At 42.1% G+C, this 22,637-nt stretch overlaps 1 protein-coding gene across 11 annotated transcripts in view; it reads right to left on the reverse strand.

Moving 5' to 3' along the window:
- The window catches only part of MTA1 (metastasis associated 1), a 635,520-nt gene that overhangs the window by 64,200 nt on the left and 548,683 nt on the right, over positions 1-22,637 (reverse strand). For 6 of the 11 annotated variants that reach the window (XM_077465019.1, XM_077465018.1, XM_077465021.1 and 3 more), the window contains one exon: positions 15,686-15,837. The exons of the other annotated variants lie outside the window; for them this stretch is intronic. In XM_077465019.1, the coding sequence (XP_077321145.1) occupies positions 15,686-15,837 (152 nt within the window). The remainder of the gene's footprint in view (positions 1-15,685; positions 15,838-22,637) is intronic. 11 annotated transcript variants of the gene reach the window in all.

Genomic DNA, 22,637 nt, shown 5'->3' on the forward strand with positions numbered 1-22,637 from the left:
AAAGTCAAGGTAAAAGCATACCTAGAATACCTAATACTCATTTCAATTCATATCTGCATCTTTCATCACCATTTGCACTTTGCAATTTGCTTCAAGCCACTGACTACAATTATACTGCATTCCGCGTGTCCGTACTATCATCATTCTAGATAGGGGATTACCATAGTCTGCACACTATGATTTGGTTTATCTGTGGCTCCTCCTACATGTGGGCCGGTGTATGATCTGGGGAGTGACATGGTTTCTCCCTGGCTCGCAATGACCAATCATACATCTGCAGTCATGAGCTGCTATGTCTCTATACCATACGGTGATCTGGCCCCTCGCAGACCACCATCTGTTTCAGCCAGCCCCCTCTAGGACCAGGCAGATGATTGGACATATAAACAGCCTCCGAAATGCACGACCACGCCCACTCACTGCATGGCGTGCATTCCACCGAGATCCATTGATTCTAGTCTGTCACTAAAGTCCACTTGTCCATCCCACAGACCTGCCCACTGCCAGTTTAAAAAAAAGCCCGCATATCCATGTTACACAGCTGATGTCTCTCAGGGTGAAGACATTTGGAAACTCTGAAAACATTCCCTAAGCTGAAGGCACTCTGGCAAGAGGCTCTTCAGTCATTTTTAGAAGCATCTGCCTCCTGTATTTTCGCTGATGCATGCAGGCTACAGCACCCTCACAATTCTTAGATGCAGGTTAGTAATACAGATGCTACACTTAATCCATAGACTTATCAAATCCTCTTATAATATGATAGGGTCACATCCGATTATATATATATATATATATATATATATATATATATATATATATATATATATATAATCTCAGTATTTTGGACACCACCCTCAGGTCCTATTTTCCCCTGGTTCATTCCTCTTGTGCCATCCTGTTGTAGGTACTATTGACAGACCTACACAGAAAGAGAAATACACATCTCTCTACACCATACCGGCAGGTGAGATTCTCACCACTTCCTCTCCTCAATTTAATATAACAGGCACTCCTTTGAGTTCACTCTTCGTGCACTCCTCTGCATGTTTGTCCATGTGCTCCATTTATACGCTGTTATGTTTAGATTAGTTGCTTCATTTTTGTCACCAGGTAATATACACTTGTGATTACCTCATAGAACAGTCACATGTTCCTTTGCGCATATGGCTCTGCGTGTGCACCCGTGCATCCTTTGCGCACACTTTATGTGCATGTTTGCATATGCATGCATGTGCGTACTGTATAGGATTACATGCACATGTGTTGGTTGGTTCAGTCAATCCCTGTGCATGTATATCTATGTGACTGTGTGTGCATGCACTAAGATGTATATGTAAAGACTTTTGAAATGCTTTTGAATTGTTTACTGTTTTAATGTTTCCATACTTGTATTTTTAAATAGGTCTATATTTTGTTTTTTATGTATTTTAACATATCAGCTTACACGTCCCTGGTCTGTATTGTGTAGCATACAACCCCAACTTTAATATGTGCTCTACCTCCCAACTAGCTGGTCCTTTCATGTTGGTCTACTGCACTATACAGATTGTTCTCCTTTTTTGCAAGGCTCTGATGAAGAGGGAAATTCCCCCGAAATGCATCAGCCCACTTTGAGTATTTGCCCTTGCATGGGCATGTCTAACTTTTAAACTTTTAATGTGTATATTTTGTAACACAGATTTTATGAAAACGTAGGAACTTTTTTATGGTTTTATATATGCATTTGTTTACTTTGCACTTAAATAATTTGTACTGTCTTGATCCTAGCGGTTGATCATGCACCTTCCTCCTCTTTCTTTTTTTCCACTAAAGAAGCATATCCACCTGGATCAGTTCAGAGCTATGAGGATCAAATGAATCAATCTCGAGGAGTAGACATGGAAGCAGTCTCAGAGGAGGAAAGGCTTATATCAGGCTGTGCACAGCATCCTCTGCTTCTGCTAGAGCAGTGGTTCTCAACTCCTGTCCTCAGGACCCACCCACAGGCCAGGTTTTCAAGATAACTAAAATACATCACAGGTGATATAATTTTCTGCTCAGTGATTGCAGTATTCTAGTCTGCATCTCTCCAGGTAATACTTAAAATCTGGCCCGTTAGTGGGTCCCGAGGACAGGAGTTGAGAACCACTGTATATGGAGACAAACCTGTCCAGTTTCTTTGCGGATTCTAGAGGTCATGAAGTCCACATCTGGCATTCACCTTTGACACAGGTCTTGAAACACTTCTGGGTGTAGGGAACATTACTTTGGATTCAGGCACTGCTGACTGAGGCAGTTTGTCTGCCAAAAGTCCACAACTAAAATGTGAGCAGACAAAAGATGTCAACTTGGAATTCTACATATAAAAAGGTGCATACAAAAATAGTAGTAAACTTCCAAAAAACTAATTAGTTGCACGTGGCGCTATGAACTGTGTACCTTTCAGTGCACAAATCCTCACCTCCTCAGTGATCCTATCTCAAATCATAAATTGTCTAATCAATAACAAAATATATAAATATTAATCACTCAGTGAATACCCAAATTTACATTTAAATTACACATATAGTGAAAAATATATAATCAAATGTGAATATAGTCCATCCACCACACAATATTCGAAAAAGCATCCAGATTACAGAAAGTCTTTCTATAAATGCATAAGAAGAATATCCAGTGCTCAGATTCCTTTCTACAAGTGACTCCTTCACCACACCATCCGTGATTTATGCTCCCCCCTTCGTGAAAACACTCACCGACTGCTAAGCCTTACACTCTCGTGTGAGGCTCAAGGGCTTTCAAATGATCTCTCAAGATGAAATTCAGACCCCAGCACATCCGATTGGAACTTCTCCACTTACGCACTTCATTGTATAAATATATACCTCAAAGAGAAATCACAGAGGGAGACCCCAATAGTGTAATACTGCAAACACTCTTTAATGTATAAAAAATCTCACTCCTTATGCACTCACATGAACTTAAAAACACAAAATCACTTCAAGAGAGTAAAAAGACTCGCTTCACAACTTCACTCCACAATATTATTCTGAATACGTCGGGGCATTGGTGGTCACGGCGGACTCATAAGATACGGTACTGTATCGCTTGATCTCACCCCTCCTCGTGCGTCCCGCCTGGTCCCACACAGCAGGTCTATTCGAAAAAGGGGCGCCTTCAAGTCAGATGGAACAGTCCTCTTAGTCCTGTGCCTCCTTCCCAGCTCCGTGTATGTCAGCTCAATAGTCACCAGATAGCCACGCCCCCGACATGTTTCGTCACATCAGACTTAATCATGGGATTGGCTATCTGGTCCAGCATCCCTCCTTATATTCCCCCATCGTCGAATCAACGTCCTTAATTTTTCTTCTGTCACTCCCATATTAATGGAGTGTATACTAACGTCCATAACACGCGCCGACGCCAAATGCCCGATTTGCGCATGCCCAAATCACAGCATTCGATTTCTCCATTTCGAAAACTGGTGTATCATACCAGACATTCGATTTGAGAGTTCGCTACAGTTTCCTGCCCGTGCGTCGATATTTGTCACGTGTGTCGAAATATTCGATCTTAGATATTGCATTCGATGCTTTATAGGTTCCGCTCCGGTCTCAATGCTTAACAAACTCTGCATGCTAATAGATCTCGCATGCGCCGGGATCGAGACTAAGTGTCCCCATCTCCACAATAATCAAGTATTGAGTTCCATGTCCCCACATTCCATCATTGAGAAAATGTGGAACCCTTAAAGTGCTACCTCTAGTGATGTTAATAACCATCAGTAGTATCTCTCCATATACGTGAACGGTGTCCCTCTGTATGACGCATTGTATTAAGTCAACTAACACTGAGTAGCCATACCCCCACACAGCGTGCAAACCAGTGTATATGAACCTATAGACTGGTGCCATACTCTGTCGCCGTGTCATCAATGCGCCAACGTTTACAATAATGGTTACAATAATGGATATCATACATCTTTAACTGGCTGATAGGTACATATATTGCGGTATTACACATGCAGATCTAATTCAATTCAAGCGGAAATGAATATATCTCAAAGATACCATCTATATTGCGGGTGCACTTGACATATAAATACAACTCCAAATACAAAACATTCTTAAAAATCTAAAATCGCATAGAAGGAGATCCCAATGCTAATAACCTAAACAGAGATAAAATTAGCATTATCATAATAATTTCAGGGCTTCCCCATCAATAACTTATGTGAAGACTTATTTTAGAGATCAATGGTTGGTAACCTCCTATACATTTCCCTCTCGGGGTTGCAACCTTAGATGGTCGACCTCATGTGCATTTCCATATCGGAACTGCTATCTACTGTCTGTAACACTTGAGAAATCACTGAACCCCATCATCTCATACAGGATGTTTCCACTAAGGGGACTAATTCCCCCTATTAGGACCACACTGTTGCTGTCCATACTTGCTTGCCTATAAGTCACTAATGTAGCAATTAAGGTCCAGCTCTATGTTCATCCCTCTCGGATAGAGACTCCTCAGCAAGAAGATCCACTTGGTCTCCCTCTGCGACAGATCCCTTACCCGATTTGAACCCCTCCAAGAGGGATGAACATGATCTATTCCACAAAACTGTAGTAAATCGGGATTTTGTTGATGGTGTTCCTTGAAATGTAGTGACACGCTATGGTACTGGTAACCTTTTCGGATGTTGGTCAAATGTTCTGAGATACGTACTCTCAATAATCTCTTTGTACGTCCTACATATAGTAATTTACAGGGACACCATAGCAAATATACAATATAAGACATATTGCATGTCATGAATTCCTTGATTTCAAATGATTCACCCTCGCTGTTGGTTATTGAGGTGATCCCCCTGTTTATCTGGTGAACAGTTCTACAACATATACACCTCCTACAAGCATAGAAACCTTTCAGGTCACCCGAGATGGTAATTCGTTTAGGGGGGTCCAGAACCTTTTTTACAACCCTATCCCCTATATTGGGTGCCCGTCTGTAGATAAATCCCGGGGTTTTGGGTATCACCCCTCCCAAATATTTATCCCTACCCAGGATATGCCAGTGTGTTCTAAAAATTTGTTCTACCTCTCTAAATTGATGATGGAAATTAGACAAAAATCTTAGTTGATGTTGTGACCCCTCCCCTTCCTTTCTCCTCCCCTCCAGGCAGGTTTCCCTTGGAATATTTGCAACCGTCCCAATAGTTTCATCCAAGATGGTTTCTGAGTACCCTTTCTGTATAAACCTCTCCTTCAAGATTTGGGACTGGGCTGCGAAAACCTCTTTAGTTGAACAGTTCCTACGGACCCTTAGAAATTGCCCCTTAGGGATGTTTCTAATCCAGGATGGGTGGTGTCCGCTCTTAGTTGATAAATAGCTATTTCGATCTGTGTTCTTAAAATACACTGTCGTGCTCAATCTATCATCCTTTCTCTCTATCAGGAGATCAAGGAAGTTTACCGTAGTGGAACTAATATTGAACTCCAACTTAATATCATTCGTGTTGGAGTTCAATCTTTCCAAGAAATGTAAAACTGAAGCCTCTGTTCCCCCCCATATAAAAAACAGGTCATCTATGAATCTACGATAAAAGATTAGTTGCGGACAGTCAATACCAAACACATATCTATCCTCCCACTCAGCCATGAATAAGTTGGCGAGGCTGGGGGCATATTTAGCCCCCATTGCCACGCCAACCTTCTGGGCAAAGAACGATCCATCAAACCAGAAGTAGCTGTGGGTCATGCAAAAATCTAATGCCTGGCCCACAAACACCTTCCGGGAATGTGGAATATCCTCCCTCCTGCTCATGGCCCAATTGAGTGCCAGTAGGGCATCTTGATGTTGAATAATGGTATAGAGGCTAGCCACGTCAGCCGTAACCAAATACACTTCCATGGTCGAGGGGATAGAGATCTCGTTGAGGGATTTTAACAAATCTGTTGTATCCCTCAAATACGCTCTTGTGTTTTTAACACTGGGTTGGAGTGCTCTATCCAAGTATTCGCCCAGTCTCGACGTGACTGATCCTATCCCGTTTACAATAGGGCGAGGTGGAGGAGCCGCCACATCCTTATGAATTTTGGGCAAAGTATAAATTACCGGTATCCTGCAGGAGCTAGGGACCAAGTATTTCTTTTCTTTTAAATTAAGTACTCCCTTCCCATACCCCCACTCCACCAACATCTCTAATTGGCTCTTATATTCATCTGTAGGGTCTACGTTTAGTTTTTTGTAGGTGGTGGTGTCCCCTAACAGCTCCTCCAACTGGTTGTGATAGAATGATCTATCGAGGATTACCACCCCCCCTCCCTTATCTGCCGGGCGTATAATGATATCATTCTTTTCTTCTAGGGATGTAATCCCCTCCTTTATATATCTAGGGTTCACATCCTTACTTACAGGGAGTTTTTCTAAATCATTTAATACCAAGTTTTTAAAAACCTCTACAAAGTGATTGGCAGTCAGCTGCGGATTGAATAGTGACCGATTCCTCAGTCCACTATCCATTTGGCTATTAGGGTTATTAATCCCTACTTTCGGAGTATTAGGGTGCATCAAAAAATGTTTCTTGATGTTTAAAGTGCGAATATATTTGTGTATATCTATGTATACATCAAACTTATTCATACTCTGTCGTGGAGCACATTTAAGTCCCATGTTCAGAATATTCATTTCCTTCTTATCCAATGTCACCTTGCTCAAATTGAAGATGCCATTGTCTAAGTGTCCCTCAGTCTTTTTCTTGGATTGTTTCCTCCATCCTGCCCTGCATCCCCTCCTCCTCTCCCCATTGGACCTCCTTGTTGGATAGGTGCATTTCTCTGTCCATTGGGCATGGTTGGAATATGCCCCCTTGGGGTTGTCCCTCCCCCTCTTCCCCCTCTCCCCCTCTGATTTAAAAAAGGGGGGGGGGGAAGAGTACGAGGTGGGAGTCCAGGTTCATTCATCCTTCCATTTCCATCATCGTATGCCAAAGGCATAAACCTATTCTGTAATGGTATCGAATTGCCCCTTCCTCGATTACCATCATACCCATATTCCTGTCCCCATCTTTGGTTACTTTGGGGTGCATAGTGTGCTGGGTAAAGGCTCCTCTCCCCATAGGGTGATGGATAATCGTAATAGTTCATGTGATAATCGTCTCCCCTTCCCCTCGAATATGGTGTAGGTGAGTGATAATTACCATAGGAACTAGCTCTACCCTGTTGAGTGTTATTATACCCTCGATTGGGTGTCTGGATTAGGGGGGCTTTATTGTTGTTAGTCTTCACCTTCCCTACCCCTCCTTTATTCCCCAGCTTGGAGTTGTTATTTTCTTTAATTGGAGGTTCATTAATGCCAGTAGATGCTTGGTTCTTTATGGCCTGCCCTTCATTCGACTGCCAGGCGTAGATCTTATTGTTTCTAAAATCAGTCGCATCTCTATTATATTTCTTAACCTTCTTTTTTTGAATATCTTTATCCCATTTCTCAAGTTTCTTCTTCATTGTCCCTGTAAGTAAGGATGTGAACCCTAGATATATAAAGGAGGGGATTACATCCCTAGAAGAAAAGAATGATATCATTATACGCCCGGCAGATAAGGGAGGGGGGGTGGTAATCCTCGATAGATCATTCTATCACAACCAGTTGGAGGAGCTGTTAGGGGACACCACCACCTACAAAAAACTAAACGTAGACCCTACAGATGAATATAAGAGCCAATTAGAGATGTTGGTGGAGTGGGGGTATGGGAAGGGAGTACTTAATTTAAAAGAAAAGAAATACTTGGTCCCTAGCTCCTGCAGGATACCGGTAATTTATACTTTGCCCAAAATTCATAAGGATGTGGCGGCTCCTCCACCTCGCCCTATTGTAAACGGGATAGGATCAGTCACGTCGAGACTGGGCGAATACTTGGATAGAGCACTCCAACCCAGTGTTAAAAACACAAGAGCGTATTTGAGGGATACAACAGATTTGTTAAAATCCCTCAACGAGATCTCTATCCCCTCGACCATGGAAGTGTATTTGGTTACGGCTGACGTGGCTAGCCTCTATACCATTATTCAACATCAAGATGCCCTACTGGCACTCAATTGGGCCATGAGCAGGAGGGAGGATATTCCACATTCCCGGAAGGTGTTTGTGGGCCAGGCATTAGATTTTTGCATGACCCACAGCTACTTCTGGTTTGATGGATCGTTCTTTGCCCAGAAGGTTGGCGTGGCAATGGGGGCTAAATATGCCCCCAGCCTCGCCAACTTATTCATGGCTGAGTGGGAGGATAGATATGTGTTTGGTATTGACTGTCCGCAACTAATCTTTTATCGTAGATTCATAGATGACCTGTTTTTTATATGGGGGGGAACAGAGGCTTCAGTTTTACATTTCTTGGAAAGATTGAACTCCAACACGAATGATATTAAGTTGGAGTTCAATATTAGTTCCACTACGGTAAACTTCCTTGATCTCCTGATAGAGAGAAAGGATGATAGATTGAGCACGACAGTGTATTTTAAGAACACAGATCGAAATAGCTATTTATCAACTAAGAGCGGACACCACCCATCCTGGATTAGAAACATCCCTAAGGGGCAATTTCTAAGGGTCCGTAGGAACTGTTCAACTAAAGAGGATTTCGCAGCCCAGTCCCAAATCTTGAAGGAGAGGTTTATACAGAAAGGGTACTCAGAAACCATCTTGGATGAAACTATTGGGACGGTTGCAAATATTCCAAGGGAAACCTGCCTGGAGGGGAGGAGAAAGGAAGGGGAGGGGTCACAACATCAACTAAGATTTTTGTCTAATTTCCATCATCAATTTAGAGAGGTAGAACAAATTTTTAGAACACACTGGCATATCCTGGGTAGGGATAAATATTTGGGAGGGGTGATACCCAAAACCCCGGGATTTATCTACAGACGGGCACCCAATATAGGGGATAGGGTTGTAAAAAAGGTTCTGGACCCCCCTAAACGAATTACCATCTCGGGTGACCTGAAAGGTTTCTATGCTTGTAGGAGGTGTATATGTTGTAGAACTGTTCACCAGATAAACAGGGGGATCACCTCAATAACCAACAGCGAGGGTGAATCATTTGAAATCAAGGAATTCATGACATGCAATATGTCTTATATTGTATATTTGCTATGGTGTCCCTGTAAATTACTATATGTAGGACGTACAAAGAGATTATTGAGAGTACGTATCTCAGAACATTTGACCAACATCCGAAAAGGTTACCAGTACCATAGCGTGTCACTACATTTCAAGGAACACCATCAACAAAATCCCGATTTACTACAGTTTTGTGGAATAGATCATGTTCATCCCTCTTGGAGGGGTTCAAATCGGGTAAGGGATCTGTCGCAGAGGGAGACCAAGTGGATCTTCTTGCTGAGGAGTCTCTATCCGAGAGGGATGAACATAGAGCTGGACCTTAATTGCTACATTAGTGACTTATAGGCAAGCAAGTATGGACAGCAACAGTGTGGTCCTAATAGGGGGAATTAGTCCCCTTAGTGGAAACATCCTGTATGAGATGATGGGGTTCAGTGATTTCTCAAGTGTTACAGACAGTAGATAGCAGTTCCGATATGGAAATGCACATGAGGTCGACCATCTAAGGTTGCAACCCCGAGAGGGAAATGTATAGGAGGTTACCAACCATTGATCTCTAAAATAAGTCTTCACATAAGTTATTGATGGGGAAGCCCTGAAATTATTATGATAATGCTAATTTTATCTCTGTTTAGGTTATTAGCATTGGGATCTCCTTCTATGCGATTTTAGATTTTTAAGAATGTTTTGTATTTGGAGTTGTATTTATATGTCAAGTGCACCCGCAATATAGATGGTATCTTTGAGATATATTCATTTCCGCTTGAATTGAATTAGATCTGCATGTGTAATACCGCAATATATGTACCTATCAGCCAGTTAAAGATGTATGATATCCATTATTGTAACCATTATTGTAAACGTTGGCGCATTGATGACACGGCGACAGAGTATGGCACCAGTCTATAGGTTCATATACACTGGTTTGCACGCTGTGTGGGGGTATGGCTACTCAGTGTTAGTTGACTTAATACAATGCGTCATACAGAGGGACACCGTTCACGTATATGGAGAGATACTACTGATGGTTATTAACATCACTAGAGGTAGCACTTTAAGGGTTCCACATTTTCTCAATGATGGAATGTGGGGACATGGAACTCAATACTTGATTATTGTGGAGATGGGGACACTTAGTCTCGATCCCGGCGCATGCGAGATCTATTAGCATGCAGAGTTTGTTAAGCATTGAGACCGGAGCGGAACCTATAAAGCATCGAATGCAATATCTAAGATCGAATATTTCGACACACGTGACAAATATCGACGCACGGGCAGGAAACTGTAGCGAACTCTCAAATCGAATGTCTGGTATGATACACCAGTTTTCGAAATGGAGAAATCGAATGCTGTGATTTGGGCATGCGCAAATCGGGCATTTGGCGTCGGCGCGTGTTATGGACGTTAGTATACACTCCATTAATATGGGAGTGACAGAAGAAAAATTAAGGACGTTGATTCGACGATGGGGGAATATAAGGAGGGATGCTGGACCAGATAGCCAATCCCATGATTAAGTCTGATGTGACGAAACATGTCGGGGGCGTGGCTATCTGGTGACTATTGAGCTGACATACACGGAGCTGGGAAGGAGGCACAGGACTAAGAGGACTGTTCCATCTGACTTGAAGGCGCCCCTTTTTCGAATAGACCTGCTGTGTGGGACCAGGCGGGACGCACGAGGAGGGGTGAGATCAAGCGATACAGTACCGTATCTTATGAGTCCGCCGTGACCACCAATGCCCCGACGTATTCAGAATAATATTGTGGAGTGAAGTTGTGAAGCGAGTCTTTTTACTCTCTTGAAGTGATTTTGTGTTTTTAAGTTCATGTGAGTGCATAAGGAGTGAGATTTTTTATACATTAAAGAGTGTTTGCAGTATTACACTATTGGGGTCTCCCTCTGTGATTTCTCTTTGAGGTATATATTTATACAATGAAGTGCGTAAGTGGAGAAGTTCCAATCGGATGTGCTGGGGTCTGAATTTCATCTTGAGAGATCATTTGAAAGCCCTTGAGCCTCACACGAGAGTGTAAGGCTTAGCAGTCGGTGAGTGTTTTCACGAAGGGGGGAGCATAAATCACGGATGGTGTGGTGAAGGAGTCACTTGTAGAAAGGAATCTGAGCACTGGATATTCTTCTTATGCATTTATAGAAAGACTTTCTGTAATCTGGATGCTTTTTCGAATATTGTGTGGTGGATGGACTATATTCACATTTGATTATATATTTTTCACTATATGTGTAATTTAAATGTAAATTTGGGTATTCACTGAGTGATTAATATTTATATATTTTGTTATTGATTAGACAATTTATGATTTGAGATAGGATCACTGAGGAGGTGAGGATTTGTGCACTGAAAGGTACACAGTTCATAGCGCCACGTGCAACTAATTAGTTTTTTGGAAGTTTACTACTATTTTTGTATGCACCTTTTTATATGTGACATTTTATGGTAAGTGGCAGCTAAGATATAAAATATTGAGTTATCCACAGCGCTGTGATGATACACTAGGTAAAGGGTTTGTGGAGTGTGTATCTTTAAATCAACTTGGAATTCTGCCTGGGCTATATACTTGCAGAGACAGCAAAATCGGACAAAGCTTCAGAACGTTGATAGGTAGATGAGATTCTTCTCTGCACTGTCCCACAAACAGTGGACTATACATATGTAGCACCCTCTACCGAAAGGTAGGTGCTAAAGTAGTATTTTTCTAACTCAGGGCCCAAGTGCAGGTAAATTTAGCTAGGCCTGTGTTTTATTTCAGGCATGGTTATTGTAATTTTGGATTGGGAGTGTCTAGTGTAGTGGGGGGTTTTGGCCACCTGTACTTTGGCTCAGAGATGCCTTCTCTGCTTTCAGATGGATTGTTCTGGAAGAGAGGTGGGACTTAAGAACTGAGTGGCAGGCAACTAATGTGGGGAGCCCTGACCAATTATTTTTCTGTATTGGCAGGGGGCAGGCCTCTCATATAAGCTGGGATCACATGCTTCCAGGGGAGTTCTGTGGAGCAGAAAGACAAAGGAGGTCTGAGGTGGTGTTCCGGGGAAGTAGCACATAAGCGGGGGACAGTGGAGCACCATTCTCTGGCCGGGGGGACACAGAACTGTTCCGGAGGAGAAAGGTCAGTGTAACAGAAGAAGAGAAACTGGTCAGAGCAGAGTAGAATGCTGTGGCCGGGGAACACAGTATTGTTAGCGACAGACTGGCTGGAATCAGTAGTCCATTTATTGGCATGTGTCAGGTCATCAGGGGGAGATGCTGTATCATCTCTGGCCTGGTTAGCACATTGGTAATATCTTCCAAAGACTGAAGTGACTGTTCGACTGAGGCCGCGTACACACGCGCGGACTGTTCGCCCAACTTTGTCCGTCCAACAGTTTCGGCAAACAGTCCGCTCAAACTTAGCATGGACGGACATGGCCACACACGACGGACGAACAGTTTGCTGAAACCGTGCGCGATGACGTGAACGGCACGTACGACGGGACGAAAAACACGACGTCCTATACACTGCATTATAGCTTTCGGCGTGAAAATCCTTTCTGAGCATGCGCGCAACTTTGTTTGACGAACAAGCCTACACACGAGCGGACTGTTCGCTGAAACAAGGTTTCAGCGGACAGTTTTACGGAATTTCCGAAAAACCTTGTCCGTCCAACTGTCCGCTGAAACTGTCCGCTGAAAGCCCACACACGAGCGGACTGTCCGCCCAAACACTGTTCAGCGGACAAAGTTGGACGAACAGTCCGCCCGTGTGTACGCGGCCTCATGGAGGCTGGAGAGAGCAGCTGTGTTGTAGCTCTGGCTCTTTAATTCATGGAGACAACATCATTCCAGTGTACAGGTGGGAATTATTCAGAGTGGTTCCATTTGTTCTTTTGGAAGTGATGCTAGTAACTATGCAGTAAAGGATTTGCACAAAGCAAAAGAAGCAACAGTCAGTAAAGAACTTAATGCACAGAAATACAGGGATACAAGGCCAAGTCAGTAATTTCAAGAATGTGCTATATCATGGGCTTCTCATGTTCCCCGTTTTTTCTCCTATCCAAGTTGTACCCCACAATAAAAACAACAAAATGGAGAAGAATGACTGTTCATGGTCTTTAAAATTGTGAATGGGAAATTGGCAGCAGGGTGATTGGCGGATTGCTATAACCAAATCAGCAGCCCTTACAAGGGTACCGCTACACTTACATGCCTGTTTTATCTACAAAAATGTGATTTGCTCTCCTACTTTATGTTCAATAAATGTGTTAATCAGTGTGCACTTAGAGGTGCCTCTGTACCCTTCTTCTACCTTATATGGAATACTACAACAGTACAGGGTTGCAATCTGAGACATACTGTTGATTGTTCTTTTTTTCAGTAAAAATTGTGGATCCCCCTAAAACAATCCTCCGAAGATATACCACGTGCCTCTCTAATGTGGGTAAACCCACAACATAGGTCACAGTAAACATACTCTCTTGACACCGATGTCCTCACTTCTTAAAACCTGGGACATGCTAAACACCACTCTACACTGTCCTCTTTCTTGGGTAACACTGGGTAACACTGGGTAACACTGGGTAACCCCCCCCCCCAAGTTTAACAGCTAATTCATTTAATGGAAGATCCATGACCATTCTATCTGTATTTCTTTCAAATTACTGGTCCATCTGTCCCCTGATCAATAATCTAACGCAGGATGTTAGTGTTACATGTCTATCTTTCTCTTTTTTCTTTCCTGCTGTTTCCACATGCCTTTCTCTCGACAGCACATACTTATGACAATATTTCTGCTTCATATACTAGGGCCAATTTTGGACAGAAGCCAATTAACCTACCTGCATGTCTTTGGATTGTGGGAGGAAACCGGAGTACCCGGAAGAAACCCACGCAGGCACAGGGAGAACATGCAAACTCCAGGCAGGTAGTGTCGTGGTTGGGATTCGAACCAGCGACCCTTCTTACTGCTAGGTGAGAGTGCTAACCACTACACCACTGTGCTGCATTGATGAGGAGGTGGAAACTCTGTTCCTTGCACAGCTTAAAAAAAGGACTGTAAGGGTGCGGCACAGTGGTGTAGTGGTTAGCACTTTCGCCTAGCAATAGAAAGGGTCACTGATTCATATCCCAACCACGACGCTACCTGCCTGGAGTTTGCATGTTCTCAAAGACAAAGGTTAATTGGCTTCTGTCCAAAATTGTCCCTAGTATATGAATGGGGACCTTGGATTGTGGGCTCCTTGAGGGTAGGGACTGATGTGAGTGTGCAATGTAGAGAGATAGGGACAATTGTAGACATTCACTCAGGTTGAACTGGATGGATTGGTGTCTTTATTCAACCTTACTAATTATGTAACTATGTAAGGGCCGGCATAGTGATAATGTGCCAGTAAGGCCAATGTAGTGCCTATATTTAAAAGGGTATTTTGTTTAATTTTAAAAGAAAAGGCTTCCTACACTATTCCAGCTACAGAGATTTAATAATAGTATGGTTTCATAATAATCTGGGAAATCCATGTTCAAGAAATAGATGTCTGAGTTGGCCTACTCTGCAGTGACTCCTGGTCCAGGGTTTCTCTACTGGTATTCTTTGTTAGAGAAATACACCAGTGTGGACATGACATGATTATTATTATTATAAAACAGCCAAACACATGGCAGCAACTCAATGTATTAAGGCATCTAGATGTGATGAAGAAGACTTGCTGAAGTTCAAACCTGAGCATCAGAATGGGAAAGAAACAGGATTAAAGTGACTTTGAACATGGCATAGCTGTTGGTGCCTGACAGGCTGGTCTGAGTATTTAAAAAACTGCTAATCTACTGGGATTTTCACACACAACCAGCTCAAGGGTGTACAGAGAATGGTCCCGAAAAAGATAAAATATCCAGTGAGCGCCAGTTGTATGGATGAAAATGCCTTGTTGATATCAGGTCAGAGAATAGGCAGACAGTAACGCAAATAACCATTTGTTACAACCAAGGTATGCAGAATACCATCTCTGAATGCACAACACATCGGACCTTAAAGCAGATGGGCTACAGCACCAGAAGACCACACCGGGTGCCACTCCTGTCAGCTAAGGGCAGGAAACTGAGGCAATAATTTGCAGAGGCTTACCAAATTTGGACAATAGAAGATTGCTCAAATCACCTCAAACGTTTTTTTTTTAAGATGACAATGAGTTCACTGTACTCCGAAGGCCTCCACAGTCACCAGATCTCAATGCAATAGGAGCACCTTTGGAATGTGGTGGAATGGGAGATTCGCATCATGGATGTGCAGGCGACAAATCTTCAGCATCTGTGTGATGCTATCATGCCAATATGGACCAAAATCTCTGAGCAAGGCAGTTCTGAAGGCAAAAGGGGGTCCAACCCAATACTAGCAAGGTGTACCTAATAAAGTGGCCTGTGAATGTATTTTTCTATTCGTCAAAGCACAAATAACACAACACAAAAGGTTACTTAAATATGATTGGCCCTTTAATATGCACACACACCATTGCAATGTGGTAAATGGACAAGAGAAGCCAGGAGAATACACAGATAATCAGGACTATTTTACATTATATAATGCTGTCGGGACTTGCCTTGTTTCCTCTGTTGCCATATAAAAAACATCATCGGGAGCATCAATCCAGTTCATCTGCCTCCTCTTGACTGGAGGCAAGCAGCCTCCTCGGATTAATCTGACCTTTGCTGGGTAGGATTTCCCATTGAGCAGTAAGTTTCGGTTTGGTCCCTTGTAGATAAAAATAAAACACAATTCTAAAAACCTAAATGCTACATCTTCAGTACTTTATAACATTGCCTGCAAACCATCAATGCTTTAACAAATAAGGTTACTTTCATACACACAAACATACTATTCCCTTATACTGAATGGATTTATCAGCACAATACGCCAATAATTGCAGCACTTAACAAATGTGGTCTGTCAGCCAGCCAGAGCGGAAGATATACAGTATTTGGTGTGGCTCCTTCACTGTTCAGCTAGCAAGCTATGAGTGGAAATACAATTGCATTTTTAACCCTCCTGGCTGTGCGATTGGTGGATGTATATGAATCACAAAAGTTGGAGAACTGATAAATCATTTTGCAGACCTGATATACATTTTTCTTTTCCTGGAACTCAGATTTAAAGTGGTTGTAAACCCTTACAAACAACTTTGACCTACAGGTAAGCCTAGATTAAGGCTTACCTGTAGGTCCAAGAAATATCTCCTAAACCTACGCGGTTTAGGAGATATTTGCTGAAAGACCAGCACCGTTGTCTACGGCGCATGCGCCGTAGACAGCGGCACGCAGGTGCACTGAGCGCACCGCAGTTAATGGCGATATGCCGCAAGTGGCGGCTCCCGTGTGCATGCGCGGGAGTGACATCGCGGCTCCGACGAATGACAGCGCCGGAGCAGTGAGACCCACCAAGAAGATGGAGGCTTCGGGCTACAGGGGACAGCGGGGACTTTGCTGGCTCCTGTGTCAGGTAAGTGACACATAATGGACTACTATGCGATGCATAGTAGTCCATTATGCTTTACCTTTGCAGGGAATCAAAGAGGAAGTAAACCCATCAGGGTTTACTTCCTCTTTAAGAAAAATGTTCTCTCTGGTTTTAAAATTCCCCTTTAGAAACAAGACATTCATGTCCTCTATAAAGTAGTCTTGTGCAAAATGATTTCCTACAATGTATGCCTTTTTTTTATTTGTTACATCCTTACTAGAAGTGCAGAAGTATGCCTACATAAGTCTCAGAGGCATAGCTGACAACTGTTGACTGATTAAGGTGACCTCACTTTCAACAATCATCTTGAAACATGAAAAATATATTCCCCCCCCCCCCCCCAAGACCTCACTACTGCTAGTGTTAATAGTGTTAAAAGCTAGTTTTTGCAAAAGGTACCAGTACAAAGCACTTTTAATGTCCTTTTCCCTTGTTCCTATAGCTTCATCCTTTCATTGTACCAGTCCCTCAAAGCCTTTTCTCTTCGACACTCTGGTGATCACAGCTCTGACATCATCATGTACAATGCAGGACCAGCACTCCTGTGTTATAAGTGAAGACATCAAGGGCCCTCCAACAGCTCCCTATCTTTCAAGTACTTTTGGTTCTGGAATGTATACAGTTACTAGTGGATTCATCATAATAAGTATTTATCAAGCCAATAGTCAGAACTACTTCTAGTTTTCTTCAGAATCCAAGTTTTTTTCCTAAAAGATGTTACAATATTCAGCAACTGCTATAATTAATGCTGCTAGTTACCATGGGTATATGTGTAGAGTAACATCTCAGAAATCAAAGTGTGCCATACATTTTTGTCATCCTTATTGAACCAAATAGATTTTAATGTGTATCTAAACCCAAAAATAAAAATGTAATATAATGAAGCTTACCAGTGCCTAGATTTGGTGGCTTCTTTGGTTCTCTATTGTTCAGGCTCATTACGAATTCTATTTACCTGGTAATACTGCAAATAAATTCCTGTTCTAATGTGGCTTCCCTTCCTCACTCCATTGTATCTATGAAGTTGCAGCATTGTCAACCTAGGCTGCTTTCCTGCTTCAAACGTATCCTCCTTTCTTCATATACATTGCATGGGGGCAGGGGAATTTGCAGTGCACAGAAGACAGCTTAGAAGAAAGATACCACTGTGATTTCAGGTGAACTCATAGCAAGTTACAAGGACACAGCATTTTTTGCATGATCAACAGGTATTTTGTATTTTAGTTGCTGAAAATATTCTTAGCATGAAAAAAGAACCTAATGCTGCCACCAAACCTAAGGACTGGTAAGTTGTAATATAATACAGTATCTCACAAAAGCGAGTACATCCCTCACATTTTTGTAAATATTTTATTATATCTTTTCATGTGACAACACTGAACAAATGACACTTTACTACAATGTAAAGTAGTGAGTGTACAGATTGTATAACAGTGTAAATTTTCTGTCCACTCAAAATAACTCAACACAGCCATTCATGTCTAAACTGCTGGCAACAAACCCCTAAGTGGCCCAATTAGACATTTTCCCTCCCCGATGTAATATGACTTGTTAGTGTTACAAGGTCTCAGGTGTGAATGGGGAGCTGATGTGTTAAATATGGTGTTATCGCTCTCACTCTCATACTGGTCACTGGAAGTTCAACATGGCACCTCATGGCAAAGAACTTGGAGGATCTGAAAAAAAGCCTAGGCTATAAGAAGATTGCCAAGACCATGAAACTGAGCTGCGGCGCGGTGGCCAAGACCATACAGTGGTTTAACAGGACAAGTTCCACTTAGAACAGGCCTCGCCATGGTCGACCAAAGAAGTTCAGTGCAGCTGCTCAGCGTCATATCCAGAGGTTGTCTTTGAGAAATAAATGTATGAGTGCTGCTAGCATTGCTGCAAATATTGAAGGGGTCGGAGGTCAGGCTGTCAGTGCTCAGACCATATGCTGAAGCCTCTGATGCGCAAGAAAGGCTGCAAATAGTTTGCTGGAGACAAGCAGACTAAGGACATGGATTACTGGAACCATGTCCTGTGGTCTCATGAGACCAAGATAAACTTATTTGGTTCAGGCGGTGTCAATCGTGTGTGGCGGCAACCAGGTGAGGAGTACAAAGACAAGTGTGTCTTGCCTACAGTCAAGCATGGTGGTGGGAGTGTTATGGTCTGGGGCTGCATGAGTGCTGCCAGCTGAGCATGAGCACTCAACTTCTTTGGTTAGTTGGTTGACCATGGCGAGGCCTGTTCTGAGTGGAACTGGTCCTGTTAAACCACTGTATGGTCTTGGCCACCATGCTGCAGCTTAGTTTCAGGGTCTTGGCAATCTTCCTATAGCCTAGGCTTTTTTTCAGATCCTCAGAGAGTTCTTTGCCATGAGGTGCCATGTTGAACTTCCAGTGACCAGTATGAGAGAGTGAGAGCGGTAACACCAAATTTAACACACCTGCTCCTCATTCACACCCGAGACCTTGTAACACTAACGAGTCACATGACACCAGGGAGGGAAAATCTCTAATCTCTGCGGCTAGCTTGTCCGGGATTATCCAGGTATCTTCACTCCACTTCAGGTTGGAGGTCCACTTTAAGGATGTTTTTTTTTACTCTCACTTCTGATAATGAGATATACAGTATTCTCTGCCCCTGAGGACCACTAAGGGAAGTAAAACTACACTACAGTATGCCAACTTATTAATTGAGTTACAGCACACATTTATTAATGCCCTACAAAAGATGCTACATTGTATTAGTACATTCAATTTATAATATTATTTATCACATTCTGTCCATCAAATTAAAAATGAGCACTTCCATCAACTCCGTAAACATCTTGGGCATCACAGTGTCCCTAAAAGCTGGTAAATTGCAAACCTTGTACGCCGTACGCCATGATACTAGCTTCCACCCCCAACCTACCAAGATCATACCCAGTTGTATATATTCTGACCTAGATGATTATAAAATGAATTTCTACAGCACCAGATTTATCAATATAAGCATTGAAAATATTGTTTACAATGCAAGTTTAAAAAAACAATACACATACACTGCAGTAACTGTGTACAGCTAAACATTATAGTTTATAAAGAAGTTAACCATTTTACTGACCACCACACATACATTTACTGTGACAGGGCAGCCTCTCTGTGCCAGGTCACATACTTAGTATGTGATCTGACACTTTCGGGTCTGGAGTGCATGCATGCCGCCAGCAACTCACTCCCGCTGTGAATGGAAACAGCAGGAGCCAATTAGCGGGTCCAGCGGCTTCGATGTCTGCCGGGACCCGCTGAGCGTTCAGGACACATGCAAAACCGCAGTCTGCCTGTGCAGACAAGGCAGATTGTCGTTCTGTCAGCTGGGAAGGCTTTGGTCCTGTGTATCTGCTAAGCAGGAACATAGATCGCTGCCTTCCCCTAGTCAAAGCACCTCCCCCACAGTTAGTAAGCACAACCTATGTATACATTTATCCCTTTGATCTCCCCTGATATTAACCCCTTCCTTGCCAGTGTCATTATTAAAGTGTCAGTGCATATTTTTTAACACTGATCACGGTATTACTGGTCTCCAAAAAGTGTCAAAAGTGTTAGTTAGGTTTGCGATTTGTCCACCCCAATATTGCAGTCTCTATATAAGTTGCTGATCGGCGCAATTACTAGTAAAAATGTAAAATAAATAAAAATATTCCATAGTTTGTAGATGCTATAACTTTTGCGCAAACCAATCAATATACACTTACTGGGAATTTTTTCTACCAAAAATATGTAGATGAATACATATTGGACTAAATTTATGAAGAAATTTGATTTTTTACATTTTTTTATTGGGTATTTTTTTCACAATTTTCGTTCTTTTTTTGTTTATAAAAAAACTCCGGCGGTGATCAAATACTTTGATCTTTTTAGCTACCTGTAAGGGAGTAATTCTTCCCAATGACCACAAGTGTAAGGACCATTCTTACCATTGACCATCACAATATTGTATCATGAGTTGTAGATTTCAAATTTTTAGCAGGGGTTCTCCGAGACTGGAGAACTGTTTCAAGGGTTCATCTGTGTTCAAAAGGTTGAGAAAGGCTGCTCTATAGGCACACACATGCAGGTTATCAAAATACAGTAGGTGTATGTTTGTATAATTATGTTTTGTATGAAAAATAATTTGATAGCCTGATTGGCATTCCTGACCCGGCCATCAGCTGAAGTCTGTAGTTATATTACCTGACCCTTCACTACAATTGTTTTGGGTGATATTGTGTTTTCTCATTCTTTAAACTTTTTTTGTGACTGTGACATTTGTTTTTGCATTCTGCTGACCCTATACTGTATATCAGGAGAAGATTACAATGAATGGCAACATAAGACCAAAATTACCATCGTAATGACTACTGAAATGTGAATACATAATTTCCATATAATGACCTTTTCATATGCAAACTAGTTGGCTTATACTATGCCCTCTTTCTCTCAATCCACAAAATATGGATTCTGCGACACTCATTTATAAAATCACTAGACTATACATGTGGGTTTATGACCCAACATGTACCCAGTATTCACTCTGTCAAGATTAGCAATTATTAAACACATGCAGGATACTATGCAAAGATTTTCTAAGAAAACATTTTTGGCATTTTGCATAGCTTACGTAGACTGTGGTCTAGGGAGACAGGACTGCCAGGTGTGGTATTGACTGTAACACATTCCTGTGTACAGTAAGGAACCCTATATGCTAATGCATCTGGCCAGATCTTCTCAGTCCTCATCTGAGTAGTTTACATGTTTCTATTGGTACAATAATATACTGTGCACTTACAGTCTTTCCACTAAGCCCACACACCTAGAATCAAGCTGCAACCTTCATTATTTTTTCAACCAATAATGCCAAGCGTACTGACATGGAGTAAGAGAAATATCCCTCTGCTCCCATACTTGTCATGCCTTGTGTAGGTACGATGTCAGATCTTACAAACGTGATACTAAAAGGTAGACAGTAAGCTGGGATAGGAGTGGCGGTGGCAGAAGACAGTTGGCCTAGGGAGAAGAAACCCTAAATCTGGTCCATAATGACATATTCCACCTTTTAAAAAAAATAAAATGCACTCACATTTATACGATAAAAAAAAAAAAAATGTGCATTTCAAGCCCAAAGTGCATTGCAACTGCAATCAGTGCCTTGCAAGTGAAGCGCACAGGTTCTTGCACTATTTATCCCCAGGTTGATACAGACCTTCTGCTATGGGGTTGGAGGAAGTAAACAAACATAAGTTTGTGGATGTCACCACACTTGTGCTGATGTGATCTGCAAGTCCCTCTGTCGCAGTGGCAGATGGAACTTGTAAGTCTTCTCATTCACAGATCCCTAAGAATGGCTGATGTGGCTGAGAGGGTGAAGACACATAAAGACGCACTAAATTCAAACAAAAGAAAACAGGATGCTTTGTGATTCAGGGTTGTGTGTGTGTGTGTGTATGCATGTTTGGAGGGGGGGTAATCAGGTGACTATTTCTTTTATACCATTGGTAGTCTGATATAGAAGTGTCTTGTGTCTTCCTTTACTTTCCTTGTGATTAGTAACTGTGTTTTAAATATATGATCAAAACTATGTGAGCAATATTATTGCCATACTCTTGAAACGTTAAAGAGGTGGTAAACTTACCTCCACCCAAGCGTTCCAGTGTCCCTGAGCTCCCAGCCAGCTGCTGAAATCTTTCGCCAGCTGCTTTTATTGGTTGGGCAAAGATGACATCACTCCCATACATGCATGAAAGTTAATTTACCATGGGATTGCTGAAACAGTACAATGAACTGCACGTGTGCAGCTAAGTGTATAGGGGTGGGCAGACAGACAAGTAACTTTAAATGCAGAAGAAGCATAGTATATCTCTTGTGCATTAAATTTCATGCCTGGTATTTTATTCATAAAGTTTCATTTTCACTTTTTTTTAATGACTTTACCTCTAATGCATTGGAATTCAATGTCCTGCCGATAAAGTAAACAAGCGATTCAATTGCTCAGAAGCGTGACAATAAAACGGATGAAGTAAAGCTGGCTTA

The sequence above is a fragment of the Lithobates pipiens genome, unplaced genomic scaffold, assembly GCF_037356315.1.
Source record: "Lithobates pipiens isolate NorthernLeopardFrog02 unplaced genomic scaffold, aLitPip1_a1.2 Scaffold_30, whole genome shotgun sequence".
NCBI lineage: Eukaryota > Metazoa > Chordata > Amphibia > Anura > Ranidae > Lithobates > Lithobates pipiens.